Source organism: Scyliorhinus torazame, chromosome 4 (genome assembly GCF_047496885.1).
Source record: "Scyliorhinus torazame isolate Kashiwa2021f chromosome 4, sScyTor2.1, whole genome shotgun sequence".
NCBI lineage: Eukaryota > Metazoa > Chordata > Chondrichthyes > Carcharhiniformes > Scyliorhinidae > Scyliorhinus > Scyliorhinus torazame.
This window is the reverse complement of record NC_092710.1, coordinates 188,821,966-188,837,140: the sequence shown is the minus strand read 5'-3', so window position 1 is coordinate 188,837,140 and position 15,175 is coordinate 188,821,966. Positions and strand designations below refer to the sequence as shown.

Sequence of the window (15,175 nt, the reverse complement as noted above, 5' to 3'; positions counted from 1 at the left end):
CCGCCACGCTCACAGTGGGAGACTATGCACACAGGATTAGCTCAGTGGGAGAGTACTGGTTTGATCCACAAACCATTACCACAGACAAAACGGTTAGGGAAGTCTTGAAAAGACATAAAGCATCGTTTGCCTAACACAAGCACGACTGCGGTAAGATCCCAGGAGTGGCCACCATTACAGGTCCCGATCCTAAGACCCAGAAACAATACGGTTTTCCACAGCAAGCCGAGGGAGAAATGAAAATGAAAATCGCTTATTGTCACAAGTAGGCTTCAATGAAGTTACTGTGAAAAGCCCCTAGTCACCACATTCCGGCGCCTGTTCGGGGATAGCCAAAGTAATCCAGAGTTTATTGGATGAAGGAGTAATTCGGCCCGTAGCATCAACGAACAATGCCCCAATTTGGCCCGTAAGAAAACCAGATGGTTCATGGCGACTGACCATTGATTATAGGCAATTAAACAAAGTGACTCCGGTAGCAGCCCCCACCGTTGCCATGAGTTCCGAGACCATGTTAAAACAGGGACTCCAGTCAAAATTTTTCATTGTTTTGGACATTAGCAATGGCTTTTGGTCCATTCCGTTGGATAAAAAGTGCCAGTACAAATTTGCGTTCACTTTCCAGGGACAGCAGTACACGTGGACGTGCCTTCCACAAGGCTTCCACAACTCCCCTCCATTTTTCACAGACAATTGGCAAACGGATTATCAAAATTTTCCCGATCTGAATGCCTCGTTCAGTATGTGGACGACTTGATCCTATAGACTGACACCAAGGAAGAGCACATTTCACTTCTTTCGGAATTATTAGGACTCCTCAAAAGAAATTGGATGCAAAATTAACCCAAAAAGGCCCACCTTCTCCAGGAAAAGGTCACTTTCTTAGGCACGGCCCTCACGGATGGTAAGCGTGAAATAGAACAGAAACGGATAGATTCAATTGTAAAATTGCCCTTGCCCCAAAATGTTACAGCACTCCGATCATTTTTAGGACTGGTCGGTTACTGCAGGAACCACAGGCGGTTTCGCCACAGAAGCAGCTCCACTTTCCGAGCTCCTTAAGAAACAGGCCCCATGGAAATGGCTTCCACAGCACACGGATGCTGTAGACACATTGAAACGCGCCCGAAGCACAGCTCCCGCTTTGCAGGCCCCAGATCCTCACCCCCCCCATACGCGATAGAGGTAGTGACCACCGACCGAACCCTTTCGGCCGTACTCCTACAGGACAGGCACAATCGTTTAGGACCCGTAGCCTATGCCTCATGAGTTTTAGACCCCGTAGAGCAGGGATTTTCAGCCTGCGAAAGGCACCTGCTCGCAGTTTTCTGGGTGGTACAGTACTTCTCGTACATAACAGGACTCAAACCCGTAACAATTTTGACCGAGCACACTCCAACACAGCTTTTATTAGACGGTAGATTAAAAGACGGCACAGTAAACCAAATTCGAGCAGCGTGCTGGACCCTACTCCTAAAAGGACGCGACATTACTGTAAAACGGACAAAGAAGCACACGTTTCTGGTCGACAATTTACACTCTGCAGGAACCCCACATGAGTGCGAGATCATTGCAGCCAAGCACAGCACAGGCTTTGTTCCCAAATCGGTACCGAGAAAGACAGGCAACCCGACCACAGACGACCCAGCCCACAGACAAAGCTCTAAAAATTTATGCAGATGGCTCCTCCACAGTTCTTGATGGAAAAAGAATCACAGGATGTGGAATCTATGTAGAGGACGCGCTTTAGAGGAAATCTCATTAAGGTTGCCTCGACATTTAGGTTCGCAGGCAGCCGAGTTAGCAGCCATTGTTTACATTGTCCAGGACCCCGATTCGTTCCCGGCCCCAGCAGACATATATTCGGACAGTTTGCATGTCTGCAACAGCCCAACAGAATTCCTGCCCCTGTGGGAATCTAGAGGATTTATATCCGCTGACGGAAAACCCCTACCCTCAGCGCCATTACTCAAATACATCCTCCAGACAGCGAAAGGTAGAAAATACGGAATCATAAAAGTTAGAAGCCACCATCGTTCCTCCCCACCCGGTAACATGAAAGCAGACGCCCTAGCGAAAGCAGGCTCATGACATGGCCACTTTTGGCAACCCCCTGAGAGTGCCCCAGTACACGCGGCTCAGGTCTCACAGACCAACATTCAAGACTTAGCCCAAGCACAAAAAGATGAGACACAAAAGGAAATTTTAAAAGGAGACTTCCCAGCTCCCTACGATAAGTTTAAAGACACTTTAACAATTCATGAGGGAATCATTTTAAAGGATGGTATTTATGTGGTTCCCACCCAGGACAGGAACCAGATGATTTGCCAATTCCACGACGGATACCGAGGGATAGAATCCACCCTTGCCCACCTCAAGCCTCTCTGCTGGTGGCCCGATTTAAAAACCGACGTAACCCATTACATTGAGAATTGTTTGATTTGCGCCCAGAACAACCCGGACAGATATGCAAAGAAAGGTCAGCTAAGACACACCCACCCTGTAAATGGCCCATGGACGAACTTGCAGTTAGACTATATTGATCCCCTCCCCCCCTGCAGAAATGGATGCAAATATGTGTTGATCATCATCGACACCTTCACGAAATGGGGAGAAGCATTCCCTTCAAGAACAAATACGGCCAAAGCCACGGCAAAAATTCTAACTGAGCACATTTTCACTAGATGGGGACTCCCCCGTTGTATTGAGTCAGACCAAGGTTCACACTTCACAGGCAAGAGTTATGAAAAATATCCTGATGATTTTTGGCATAAAACAGAAGTTCACATTGCCTATCACCTGCAGTCCAGCGGCATTGTGGAACGCATGAATCGGACACTAAAGGCACCACTTTGGAAGATGGTACAGCAGCAGAATACGACATGGGACACAGTGCTCCCATTCGCACTGATGTTTATTAGAAACACGGTGTCGATTTTGACAGGTTACATCCCCCATACCCTCATGACCAGACGGCCCGTGAAGGTTAACAAATATTTATTTGGACTTGATTTGGCCAGCCCCGCATCACCGCACTTACCCACGAAAAAGTGGTCCAAAACATGTTGGAGAATATTAAAGCAGCACAGCTCGCTGCAGCTGTTCAACTAGGCGCTAGACGAAAGCAGAGTAAGGCCTGCTTTGATAAGACAGTACACCCAACAGAGTATAGTCGGACAGCAATCATGACCTCCCTGTACAATCCTAGTTCATTCCACTCCCCCAAATTTGCAGGACCCTACTCAATTTCCGATAAAGTAAGCCCCTCAGTTTACAAGATCACATATCCTAATGGAAAATCAGGATGGTTCCATATAACCCAGCTTAAGGTTTATGGAACGCAGTGCAGCCACTCACACCACCTCTCATTGGCAATGGCAGACAACAGAGACCTGCCCACTGACAACCCAATCCAGTCCTCCCCCAGCCAGCACAGCACGACCCTGACTCCGTCCCCGGAGTCCAATTTCACCCCAACATTTGATTCGGCCGCTAGCAATAGCGACAGCGAAAGCACAAAGGATGCCCTTGATAGACCCGAACAATGGAAACACAGACCAGGCCCCAGTTACTACAACCCCAGTGACATTGACCACGATATGTTCAGCCCCTCAGAGACAATCTATTTGCTGTTACCAGAACCTGACCCACCACCCGACGATAGCGACACCCCCCTTGCCCCTACCGCCCTACAGAATTCAAAACATTTGCACCGCGATAATTCCTGTCGTCTGACATGGAACGACGAGATGGACCCCACATCGGTACACGCTGCATGGGCACGCAAACTCCAGGCATGAGTTTGGCACCCGGGAGGTGGTGATGACTCAGAGTCTGACTCCCACCATGCTAACCCCTTTGAGACCCTTTTTGGAATGGAACCTGGAGGTGTCCAAATGATGAGAGAAAGGAACCGATTGAGATTTACGGTGTCCTACACTCTGATGGAACCTGCCCGCTTTCTTCTTTAGTTTATTTTTTAATGTTGAATGTTCTCTCTCTTGTACAACTTTGTGTGTCGACCCCAGGCACGTTTCTTGATACGGTTGTGACTATTCCTCTGACGCCACATGGCAGTTAAAGGCACAAGTTTGCTGAAGCCCATATATACTCAAATTCATACCGCTCTTGGAAGGTCACTCAGGCAGTGGAGTAACGGCACTTATCCCCACCCTACCTAAGGACCCCCTATGTATTTGGTCAGGCAAGCTCAGGTAGTGGAGCAACGGCACTGATCACCGCCCTACCCAGGGATTCCACCCATTCTTGCCCTGCCGCGGCTCATAGGCACCCCATTCGTAGAATTCTTTTCAAAACTCTTTTGCTGTTCTTTTTACAACTGTGGTTTAAATAATGCACTTTTGCCACAACTTTTGTCCCCTTTCCGGCGACCCTTCGGTTGCTATCCCCCACCTGCTATTTACATGTTCAAAACACTTGGTTGAAACAAGTTTGCACCGGATGGAGAAATTGTCCGCCCACTCAGCCCATCAAACACAGGCTGCGAGAGTGCTCGCACTGTGACAGAATTTTCTTTCAGATGTCTTGTCTCCCAAATGGTTGTTTAAAAAAAAAAATGAGGGAGTCACACATGGTGACGATTCTAAATGGGAAATTGACGTTAAGGAGAAACAGACAGACAAACGAGATATTAAGCAACAAGATAATAACAGATATTATGCTTGTACCCCCAGGAAGATATGGATATACCAGAAGACAGAGAAAGATACAGACAAGATGAACCTGATGATCTGAATCATGATCGTCGTTGGATCAGTACAGTTGTGCGCGTTACCCGCCCCTACACCCCTCACTGCAAAGGCCCTAAACATGACCACCCAACACAACACCCCTAGCCTGGACACTACACCACACATAGACACAGCCACTGATACCCCCACATGGTGTGATATCATAAAATGGTAGTCCCTTTCGTACACAGTAGAAGCCCTACTGGTTATAGCTATACTTTGCAGTGTCATCCAGATGAGCAGACTTCGGAAATTGCGAAGGAGAGCCTTCCGCCCTCCAGTATACACACATAAAGCCCCTTTCCTCGGACTCCAGCAAACCCCACACTCTTTCTGAACCCTTCCTCCCTAATAAATTCCGCGGTTGTTTTTTAATAAAGTTACTTTCTTTGTATATGGACATTAGAGATAAGTAGGAATGTGATGCTGCAATTGTGTATCTTGTATTGTAATATACATTCTTTGGTTATTAGATAGCGGCATGAGTGTAGTTTAGTTAAGGACAGTTAGAGGTTCCCCTTTTTGTGTAAAGAGATTGAAATGTATGTTCGAATGTTATAGTGGCCCCCTTAGAATTTTTAGAGATATGTGTTGTATTAGGAAAACTTAGGGAAATATTTTGACCCATAGGACAGAGTAGGATAGAACCTGTCCTTGATTGAGGGTACCCGGCATGTCAGAGAACAGGAGAAGATCGCAGTGTGATCCTTCACGCTTCACGTTGAGGATCAAGAGGAAGGACTGTAGCCATCTGGGATGGCCACTTACAATAAGGAACAGGGAAGGTCGCAAAGCATAATGGGAAAAATGGACAATGCGAGATTCAGGCAGGCTCAGAGCCTGAATGTATATTTGTGAGCGAGGAATCCAGATGGTATCGAAACCCCCAACCGATTAGCATTTGATGGCCCATCTCTGCCAGACAAAGGACTGATACTTGAGCGACCGATACAACCCCAGACATTTCAGCGCCACTCCCTGTACTCGGGAAGCGTAAACAACGGGGTCAATGACCGCTTAGGACACGCCCAGCCATCAAGGCACCGCCTCTTTATTGGTTTGAATCGAACACAGTGATCAAGAATTACCCAATTAGTGGGATCCAAATGAAGGACCGTCCAAAAGAGCACGAAAACCCCCAAGGATAAAAAGCGAGACCACCATGTGTTTGGCCTCTCTTGGACCTAGCGCTCCGGCAACGTCTATTTCCAAGTGCAGCACCACCAGAAGCAAGTTCAAGTTCAACAGCCGCCACCAGACGGATGAGCCCAGCTGAGCAGCAGTGACTTCTCCAGACCCGATAGATCCAGATTCGAATGGCCACTGTTCCTCTGACCTAAGCCGGGTGCCTGAAGTTAAGTACAGGTTGTCATAGTCGATAGGTGTAGTTTAACTAGTAGTGTTTATGTTGCATGATTAATTGTGTGTGTAAATAATGTACCCTTGACCTTGAACTAACTAACTGGTGTTTGGCTCTTTGATTGATATCCAGTTGAACCTTGTGGTGGTATCATTTGATACAAGGCGACTCTGAGCAATATAATATTGATATCCAAAGAAAGAAGGGCAACCTTATTGATTGCCATATATACAGTAGGTAAAAAAGGCAACAACATGCTGAATAGGTTGCAAGATTCCATGTCCCATATCAGGACCCGGCTTGGGTCACAGTCTGTGCGGAGTCTGCACATTCTCCCTGTGTCTGCGTGGGTTTCTTCCAGGCGCCCCGGTTTCCTCCCACAAGTCCCGAAAGACGTGCATAGGTGAATTGGACATTCTGAATTCTCCATCAGTGTACCGAACAGACGCCGTAGTGTGGCGACTAGGGGATTTTCACAGTAACATCATTGCAGTGTTAAATGTAAGCCTACTTGTGATACTAATAAAGATTATATCAAACAGTACATGTTTGCACATCCTCCCCTTGTCTGTGTGGGTGTCACACCCACAACCCAAAAAGATGTGCAGGGTAGGTGAATTGGCCACGCTAAATTGCCCCTTTATTGGAAAAAAAAGAATTGGATACTCTACATTAAAAAAAAATCAAAACCTGTATATGCATCAACAAATTGTGAGACGGTCAACAGTTACGCCTGTAGGTGGCATTGTGAAAGGGCAAATTGCACTGTAAAAGTTTCATGACAATGTTAGGTAGAAAGCCAACAGCTAACATACACTGCCAAACATTGCAATTCAATTTCAGTAAATTAGCCCAAGCCCCACAGATCTACTATCAGTGGCTCTACAGGAGCCTGGTAATTCTCAGAGCAGATGTCCTCTCCTCATGAGAACAAACATGGGTGGCACAGAGGTTAGCACTGCTGCCTCACAGGCTTAGTTAGGGTGCTCTTTCCAGGGGCCAGTGCAGACTCGATGGGCCAAATGGCCTCCTTCTGCACAGTAGGGATTCTATGAAGAAGAATCCTGGCAGAACATTCAAGCAAAACTAAATGTGTATTTCTCAGCTACACCCACACTCATACAACGCTGGCCTCCACTAAAAAAAAGGCTGAAAGTTCTGTTTTGAGCTATGGAGTTTGTGATCGTCAATGCTTCCCTTCCCAGAAACTACCAGCATTGACTATAATCTTCTGAATAACACTCAGTCACATCAGTTCCAAGGCATAAACAGGGAATTCTTGCAGTGAAGAGGTGCCCAATAGCTATTTGTAATCTGACAGTACTGTCAGAAAGATGATCCCTCACACCCTCTCCAATGGCCCTCCACACAACACGTATTGATGTAAAAATAAATTCCTGAGATGGGCTTTACCAAGGTGTCATTATAAAATGCAGTGGAAGAAACCGACAGCTCTTCAAAGCCACAATAAAGAGCCATGGGCAAGAGAACCAGTAGATTACTTCAATATCCTGCCCCGCTCATTTCCCCCACCCACATCACAATTAGATTGCTTGCTGCTGGGAAAGAATAGCTTGTCACCTCTCATTGGAAATAATTCTCAACCTGGGGAAAGGAAAGATTTAGATCCTCGCCCCTGACCGGGAAGAATTTAGAGTTGGGGCACAATCGCTCACTGAGGTAGTTTCCTTGTTATTTCTTCCATCAACCTCCAATCCCAAACATATTCCTCCTGTTCCACTTTCACCTTTTCTCCTTCCCTCATCCTTCAGCCCTCCTCCCATCTGCTTTCCCTATATTCTAAACCTTCTTGGATTGAAGGTCTTTTACGCAGAGGGTAGTGGGTGCCTGGAACTCGCTACCGGAGGTGGTGGTGGAAGCAGGGACGATAGTGACATTTAAGGGGCATCTTGACAAATACATAAATAGGATGGGAATAGAGGGATACGGACCCAGGAAGTGTAGAAGATTGTAGTTTAGTCGGGCAGCATGGTCGGCACGGGCTTGGAGGGCTGAAGGGCCTGTTCCTGTGCTGTACATTTCTTTGTTCTTTTGTTTGTTTGAACATTGAAGTCTTGACCAATCTCCCATCCACATGCAATACCAGAGGAGATCGACTAACATTTTAACAATTTCTGTTCAGACTTTGTTGTTTTACATCTGTGCAGATACTGTGTTTCCACCAATCACTATTCTGTATCCCTAAAATCCAAACCAGTTCCAACTATACAGGTTGGGTGACCACACAATCTGCTTGGTGTGTGGATCAATTGAAATTCTGATGAAACTGAAATCACTTGAGCATCATTAACCAAAATTATTTACCAGCAGTCAGTATTTGGACTTTCCAAGAATGTTTACTCATCATCATCTGATAGATTCGAAAAGGATTTGCCATTTTCAAATCTGTGAAGAAAAAGTAATCACGACACTTGTTCATATCATGTTTACAATAGTTGAGGGGCATTTCTTCCTAAAATATACAAGCACTACAGTAACTGCATAACAAGATTATACTCAAATGGTTGTCAATTTCTGCAACAAAATTCAAATAGAAATCCACTTATAATGTTTTTAAACAAATGTATCTTCTGCAAAGGACCCTCTTTAAATAACCCAGGTTGTGGTGCCTATGTGAATATAATACAGTTGAGTACAATAACAATGTAAAAATGTCAGAGGTCACAATGTGTAAGATTTTGCTTTAATTATTTCTTACATGTTTGCATTACTTTCCACATGGCACAAAAGCATATTGTATGTAAGCTTAGCTAGAAACTCTCTACATTAAAATAAAAAGCAAAATATTGCAGAGGCAGGAAATATGAAATAAAAATGAAGAACCGGAAACCCTGCAAAGTGCGGAAGGTCGAGTTGGCACTGACGTTAGGGGTGAATGATGGCCTTTTTTCATTTAACTAGAGTTTTGAACAATACATTAGTGTTAATTAACCAAACGGAGTAATATGGACATGCAATTTGTATGCTACTTCTTTTTGTCACACTAAATAAGGATAGCTGTCGTGGCATTGAGGCAGTTCAGAGGAGGTTCACCAAATGGATCCAGAGATGAGGGGTCTGTCGTATAATGAGAGATTGAACAGTTTAGGCCTATACTCTGTAGAGTTTAGAAGAGTGAGGGGAGATCAAATTGAAACAAGATTAAACAAGATGATTAAAGGTATGGATAAAGTAGACGTGGAGCAGATGCTTCCTCTTGTGGGGCATTCTAGAATGAGAAGTCATAGCCTTAAGTTGCGAGGTAGCAAATTTAAAACACAGGTGAGAAGAAACAACTTCTCCCAAAGATTTGTGTATATGTGGAATTCACTACCCCAGAGTGTGGTGCAAGCTTTTTAAAATCTTTTTTAAAAAATAAGCCTCAAGGCGCGAGCTGCCTGGTTTTAAATGTGCTGCCGATCTGTTTGACGAGACAGTGAAGGCTCACGGGCTTCCACAACTTCTCCCCCTGCGGCTGTCACTTCATCTTCACAGTTATTACCCAATTTACCAACGCTGCTTTCTTTTAAAACTTGCATATGATAATAAAAAGGCATCGGCCCGTGTTGCCGGGGACCGCACTCCAACAAGACCTAATCACACAAGCGACAAAACTGCGACAAACCTGGCCTGGATCTCCGGTAACAACTTCACCGCCTCCACGTCACTTCCGCTGGCACCACGTGACCAGCAGCTGAAACCTGACCGCCCCAGAGAACCCGCCCAACAACTGAAGCATCGCCGAGCCCCAACTCTCTCCCTCTGCCCCCCGAGCCCCAACTCTCCCCCTCTGCCCCCCGAGCCCCAACTCTCTCCCTCTGCCCCCCGAGCCCCAACTCTCTCCCTCTGCCCCCCAACTCTCCCCCTCAGCCCCCCAACTCTCCCCCTCAGCCCCCCGAGCCCCAACTCTCTCCCTCTGCCCCCCAACTCTCCCCCTCAGCCCCCCAACTCTCCCCCTCAGCCCCCCGAGCCCCAACTCTCTCCCTCTGCCCCCCGAGCCCCAACTCTCTCCCTCTGCCCCCCGAGCCCCAACTCTCCCCCTCAGCCCCCCGAGCCCCAACTCTCTCCCTCTGCCCCCCCAAGCCCCAACTCTCTCCCTCTGCCCCCCAAGCCCCAACTCTCTCCCTCTGCCCCCCAACTCTCTCCCTCTGCCCCCCGAGCCCCAACTCTCCCCCTCTGCCCCCCAACTCTCCCCCTCTGCCCCCCAAGCCCCAACTCTCTCCCTCTGCCCCCCAACTCTCCCCCTCTGCCCCCCAAGCCCCAACTCTGCCCCCCCGAGCCCCAACTCTCCCCCTCTGCCCCCCCAAGCCCCAACTCTCTCCCTCTGCCCCCCCAAGCCCCAACTCTCTCCCTCTGCCCCCCAAGCCCCAACTCTCTCCCTCTGCCCCCCAACTCTCTCCCTCTGCCACCCGAGCCCCAACTCTCTCCCCCTCTGCCCCCCAACTCTCTCCCTCTGCCCCCCAACTCTCTCCCTCTGCCCCCCGAGCCCCAACTCTCTCCCTCTGCCCACCCAAGCCCCAACTCTCTCCCTCTGCCCCCCAACTCTCTCCCTCTGCCCCCCGAGCCCGAACTCTCTCCCTCTGCCCCCCGAGCCCCAACTCTCTCCCTCTGCCCCCCCAAGCCCCAACTCTCTCCCTCTGCCCCCCAACTCTCTCCCTCTGCCCCCCGAGCCCCAACTCTCTCCCTCTGCCCCCCCAAGCCCCAACTCTCTCCCTCTGCCCCCCGAGCCCCAACTCTCTCCCTCTGCCCCCCCAAGCCCCAACTCTCTCCCTCTGCCCCCCAACTCTCTCCCTCTGCCCCCCGAGCCCCAACTCTCTCCCTCTGCCCCCCGAGCCCCAACTCTCTCCCTCTGCCCCCCCAAGCCCCAACTCTCTCCCTCTGCCCCCCGAGCCCCAACTCTCCCCCTCTGCCCCCCCAAGCCCCAACTCTCCCCTCTGCCCCCCAACTCTCTCCCTCTGCCCCCCAAGCCCGAACTCTCTCTCCCTCTGCCCCCCAACTCTCCCCTCTGCCCCCAAGCCCCAACTCTCTCCCTCTGCCCCCCAAGCCCCAACTCTCTCTCCCTCTGCCCCCCAAGCCCCAACTCTCTCCCTCTGCCCCCCAAGCCCCAACTCTCTCTCCCTCTGCCCCCCAAGCCCCAACTCTCTCCCTCTGCCCCCCAAGCCCCAACTCTCCCCCTCTGCCCCCCAAGCCCCAACTCTCCCCCTCTGCCCGCCAAGCACCAACTCTCCCCCTCTGCCCCCCAAGCACCAACTCTCCCCCTCTGCCCCCCAAGCACCAACTCTCCCCCGCTGCGTCCCAAGCCCCAACTCTCTCCCTCTGCCCCCCGAGCCCCAACTCTCTCCCTCTGCCCCCCCAAGCCCCAACTCTCTCCCTCTGCCCCCCGAGCCCCAACTCTCTCTCCCTCTGCCCCCTAAGCCCCAATTCTCTCTCCCTCTGCCCCCCAAGCCCCAACTCTCTCCCTCTGCCCCCTAAGCCCCAATTCTCTCTCCCTCTGCCCCCCAAGCCCCAACTCTCTCCCTCTGCCCCCCAAGCCCCAACTCTCTCCCTCTGCCCCCCAAGCCCCAACTCTCTCCCTCTGCCCCCCAAGCCCCAACTCTCCCCCTCTGCCCTCCAAGCCCCAACTCTCTCCCTCTGCCCACCAAGCCCCAACTCTCTCCCTCTGCCCACCAAGCCCCAACTCTCTCCCTCTGCCCACCAAGCCCCAACTCTCTCCCTCTGCCCCCCAAGCCCCAACTCTCTCCCTCTGTCCCCCGAGACCAACTCTCTCCCTCTGCCCCCCCCCCCGAGCCCCAACTCTCTCCCTCTGCCCCCCCCCGAGCCCCAACTCTCTCCCTCTGCCCCCCGAGCCCCAACTCTCTCTCCCTCTGCCCCCTAAGCCCCAACTCTCTCTCCCTCTGCCCCACAAGCCCCAACTCTATCCCCCTGCCCCCCCCCCCGAGCCCCAAGTCTCTCCCTCTGCCCCCCCCGAGCCCCAACTCTCTCCCTCTGCCCCCGAGCCCCAACTCTCCCTCTGCCCCCCAAGCCCCAACTCCGTCCCTCTGCCCCCTTAACCTCTCCCCCTCTGCCCCCCTAGCCTCTCCCCCTCTTCCCCCAAGCCTCTGCCCCACAAGCCCCAACTCTCTCCCTCTGCCCCCCAAGCCCCAACACTCCCCCTCTGCCCCCCAAGCCCCAACTCTCTCCCTCTGCCCCCCAAACCCCAACTCCGCCCTCAAGCCCCACCTCTCTCCCTCTGCCTCCCAAGCCCCAACTCTCTCCCTCTGCCCCCGAGACCCAACTCTCTCCCTGTGCCCCCCGAGCCCCAACTCTCTCCCTCTGCCCCCCGAGCCCCAACTCTCTCCCTCTGCCCCCCCCCAGAGCCCCAACTCTCTCCCTCTGCCCCCCGAGCCCCAACTCTCTCTCTCTGCCCCCCGAGCACCAACTCTCTCCCTCTGCCCCCCGAGCCCCTACTCTCTCCCTCTGCCCCCCCAAGACCTGACTCTCTCTCCCTCTGCCGCCAAGCCCCAACTCTCTCTCCCTCTGCCCCCCAAGCCCCAACTCTCTCCTTCTGCCCCCCGAGCCCCAACTATTTCCCTCTGCCCCCCGAGCCCCAACTCTCTCCCTCTGCCCCCCGAGCCCCAACTCTCTCCCTCTGCCACCCCTCGAGCCCCAACTCTCTCCCTCTGCCCCCCCCCCCGAGCCCCAACTCTCTACCTCTGCCCCCTAATCCCCAACTCTGTCCCTCTGCCCCCTAGCCTCTCGCCCTCTGCCCCCCAAGCCTCTGCCCCCCAAGCCCCAACTCTCTCCCTCTGCCCCCCAAGCCCCAACTCTCTCCCTCTGCCCCCCCCCCTCCGAGCCCCAAGTCTCTCCCTCTGCCCCCCCCCCCCCGAGCCCCAAGTCTCTCCCTCTGCCCCCCGAGCCCCAACTCTCTCCCGGTGCCCCCCGAGCCCCAACTCTCTCCCGGTGCCCCCCGAGCCCCAACTCTCTCCCTCTTTCCCCCCCCCCGAGCCCCAACTCTCTCCCTCTGCCCCCCAAGCCCCAACACTCTCCCCCTGCCCCCCGAGCCCCTACTCTCTCCCTCTGCCCCCCAAGACCTGACTCTCTCTCCCTCCGCCCCCCAAGCCCCAACTCTCTCCCTCTGCCCCATAAGCCTCTGCCCCACAAGCCCCAACTCTCTCTCCCTCTGCCCCCAAGCCCCAAATCTCCCCCTCTGCCCCCCAAGCCCCAACTCTCTCCCTCTGCCCCCCAAGCCCCAACTCTCTCCCTCTGCCCCCAAGCCCCAACTCTCTTCCTCTGCCCCCCAAGCCCCAACTCTCTCCCTCTGCCCCCCAAGCCCCAACGCTGCCCCCCAAGCCCCAACTCTCTCCGTCTGCCCCCCAAGCCCCAACTGTCTCCCTCTGCCCTCCGAGCCCCAACTCTCTCCCTCTGCCCCCCGAGCCCCAACTCTCTCCCTCTGCCCCCCGAGCCCCAACTCTCTCCCTCTGCCCCCCTAAGCCCCAACTCTCTCCCCCTGCCCCCAAGTCCCAACTCTCTCCCTCTGCCCCCCGAGCCCCAACTCGCTTCCTCTGCCCCACAAGCCCCAACTCTCTCCCTCTGCCCCCCAAGACCCAACTCTGTCTCCCTCTGCCCCCCCCCCCCAAGCCCCAACTCTCTCCCTCTGCCGCCCAAGCCCCAATTCTCTCCCCCTCTGCCCCACAAGCCCCAACTCTCTCTCCCTCTGCCCCCCAAGCCCCAACTCTCTCCCCCTCTGCCCCAACTCTCTCTCCCTCTGCCCCCCAAGCACCAACTCACTCCCTCTGCCCCCCAAGCCCCAACTCTCTGCCCCTCAGCCCCGCAAGCCCAAATTCTCTCTCCCTCTGCCCCCCAAGCCCCAACTCTCTGCCCCACAAGCCACAACCCTCTGCCCCACAAGCCCCAACACTCTCTCCCTCTGCCCCCCAAGCCCCAACTCTCTCCCTCTGCCCCCAAGCCCCAACACTCTCACTCTGCCCCCTAGCCCCAACACTCTCTGCCACCCAAGCCCCAACTCTCTCCCTCTGCCCCCCTAACCCCAACTCTCTCCCTCTGCCCCCCAAGCCCCAACTCTCTCCCTCTGCCACCCAAGCCCCAACTCTCTCCCTCTGCCACCCAAGCCCCAACTCTCTCCCCCTCTGCCCCGAAGTCCCAACTCTCTCTCACTCTGCCCCCCAAACCCCAACTCTCTCTCCCTCTGCCCCCCAAGTCCCAACTCTCTCACCCTGCCCCCCAAGCCGCAACGTTCTGCCCCCCCAAACCCCAACTCTCTCTCCCCCTCTGCCCCCCAAGTCCCAACTCTCTCTCCCTCTGCCCCCCAAGTCCCAACTTTCTCCCTCTGCCCCCCCAAGCCCCAACTCTCTCCCTCTGCACCCCAAGCAACAACTCTCTCCCTCTGCCCCCCAAGACCCAACTCCGTCTCCCTCTGCCCCCCCACAAGCCCCAACTCTCTCCATCTGCCCCCCAAGCCCCAGCTCTCTCCCTCTGCCCCCCAAACCCCAACTCTCTCCCTCTGCCCCCCGAGCCCCAACTCTCTCCCTCTGCCCCCCGAGCCCCAACTCTCTCCCTCTGCCCCCCCCCCGAGCCCCAACTCTCTCCCTCTGCCCCCCCCGAACCCCAACTCTCTCCCTCTGCCCCCCGAGGCCCAACTCTCTCTCCCTCTGCCCCCTAAGCCCCAACTATGTCCCTCTGCCCCCTCGCCTCTCCCCCTCTGCCCCCCAAGCCTCTGCCCCCCAAGCCCCAACTCTCTCCCTCTGCCCCCCAAGCCCCAACACTCCCCCTCTGCCCCCCAAGCCCCAACTCTCTCCCTCTGCCCCCCCCCCCCGCTCCCCAGCCCCAAGTCTCTCCCTCTGCCCCCACCCCCCGAGCCCCAACTCTCTCCCTCTGCCCCCCGAGCCCCAACTCTCTCCCGGTGCCCCCCGAGCCCCAACTCTCTCCCTCTGCCCCCCGAGCCCCAACTCTCTCCCTCTTCCCCCCCCCCCGAGCCCCAACTCTCTCCCTCTGCCCCCCTAGCCCCAACTCTCTCCCCCTGCCCCCCGAGCCCCAACTCTCTCCCTCTGCCCCATAAGCCTCTGCC

General features: G+C 53.7%; 1 protein-coding gene across 4 annotated transcripts in view; it reads right to left on the bottom strand.

Annotated features, from left to right (window-relative positions):
• The window catches only part of mpv17 (mitochondrial inner membrane protein MPV17), a 95,860-nt gene extending 86,027 nt beyond the window's left edge, over positions 1-9,833 (bottom strand). Inside the window, exons 1-2 of one of the 4 annotated variants that reach the window (XM_072499016.1) lie at positions 9,737-9,833; positions 8,437-8,517 (exon numbers count right to left, since the gene is read on the bottom strand). In XM_072499016.1, the coding sequence (XP_072355117.1) occupies positions 8,437-8,509 (73 nt within the window). In that variant the 5' untranslated portion in view covers positions 8,510-8,517; positions 9,737-9,833. The other 3 variants (XM_072499015.1, XM_072499013.1, XM_072499014.1) reach the window with 3 other exon arrangements.
• Positions 9,834-15,175: the final 5,342 nt, after the last annotated feature.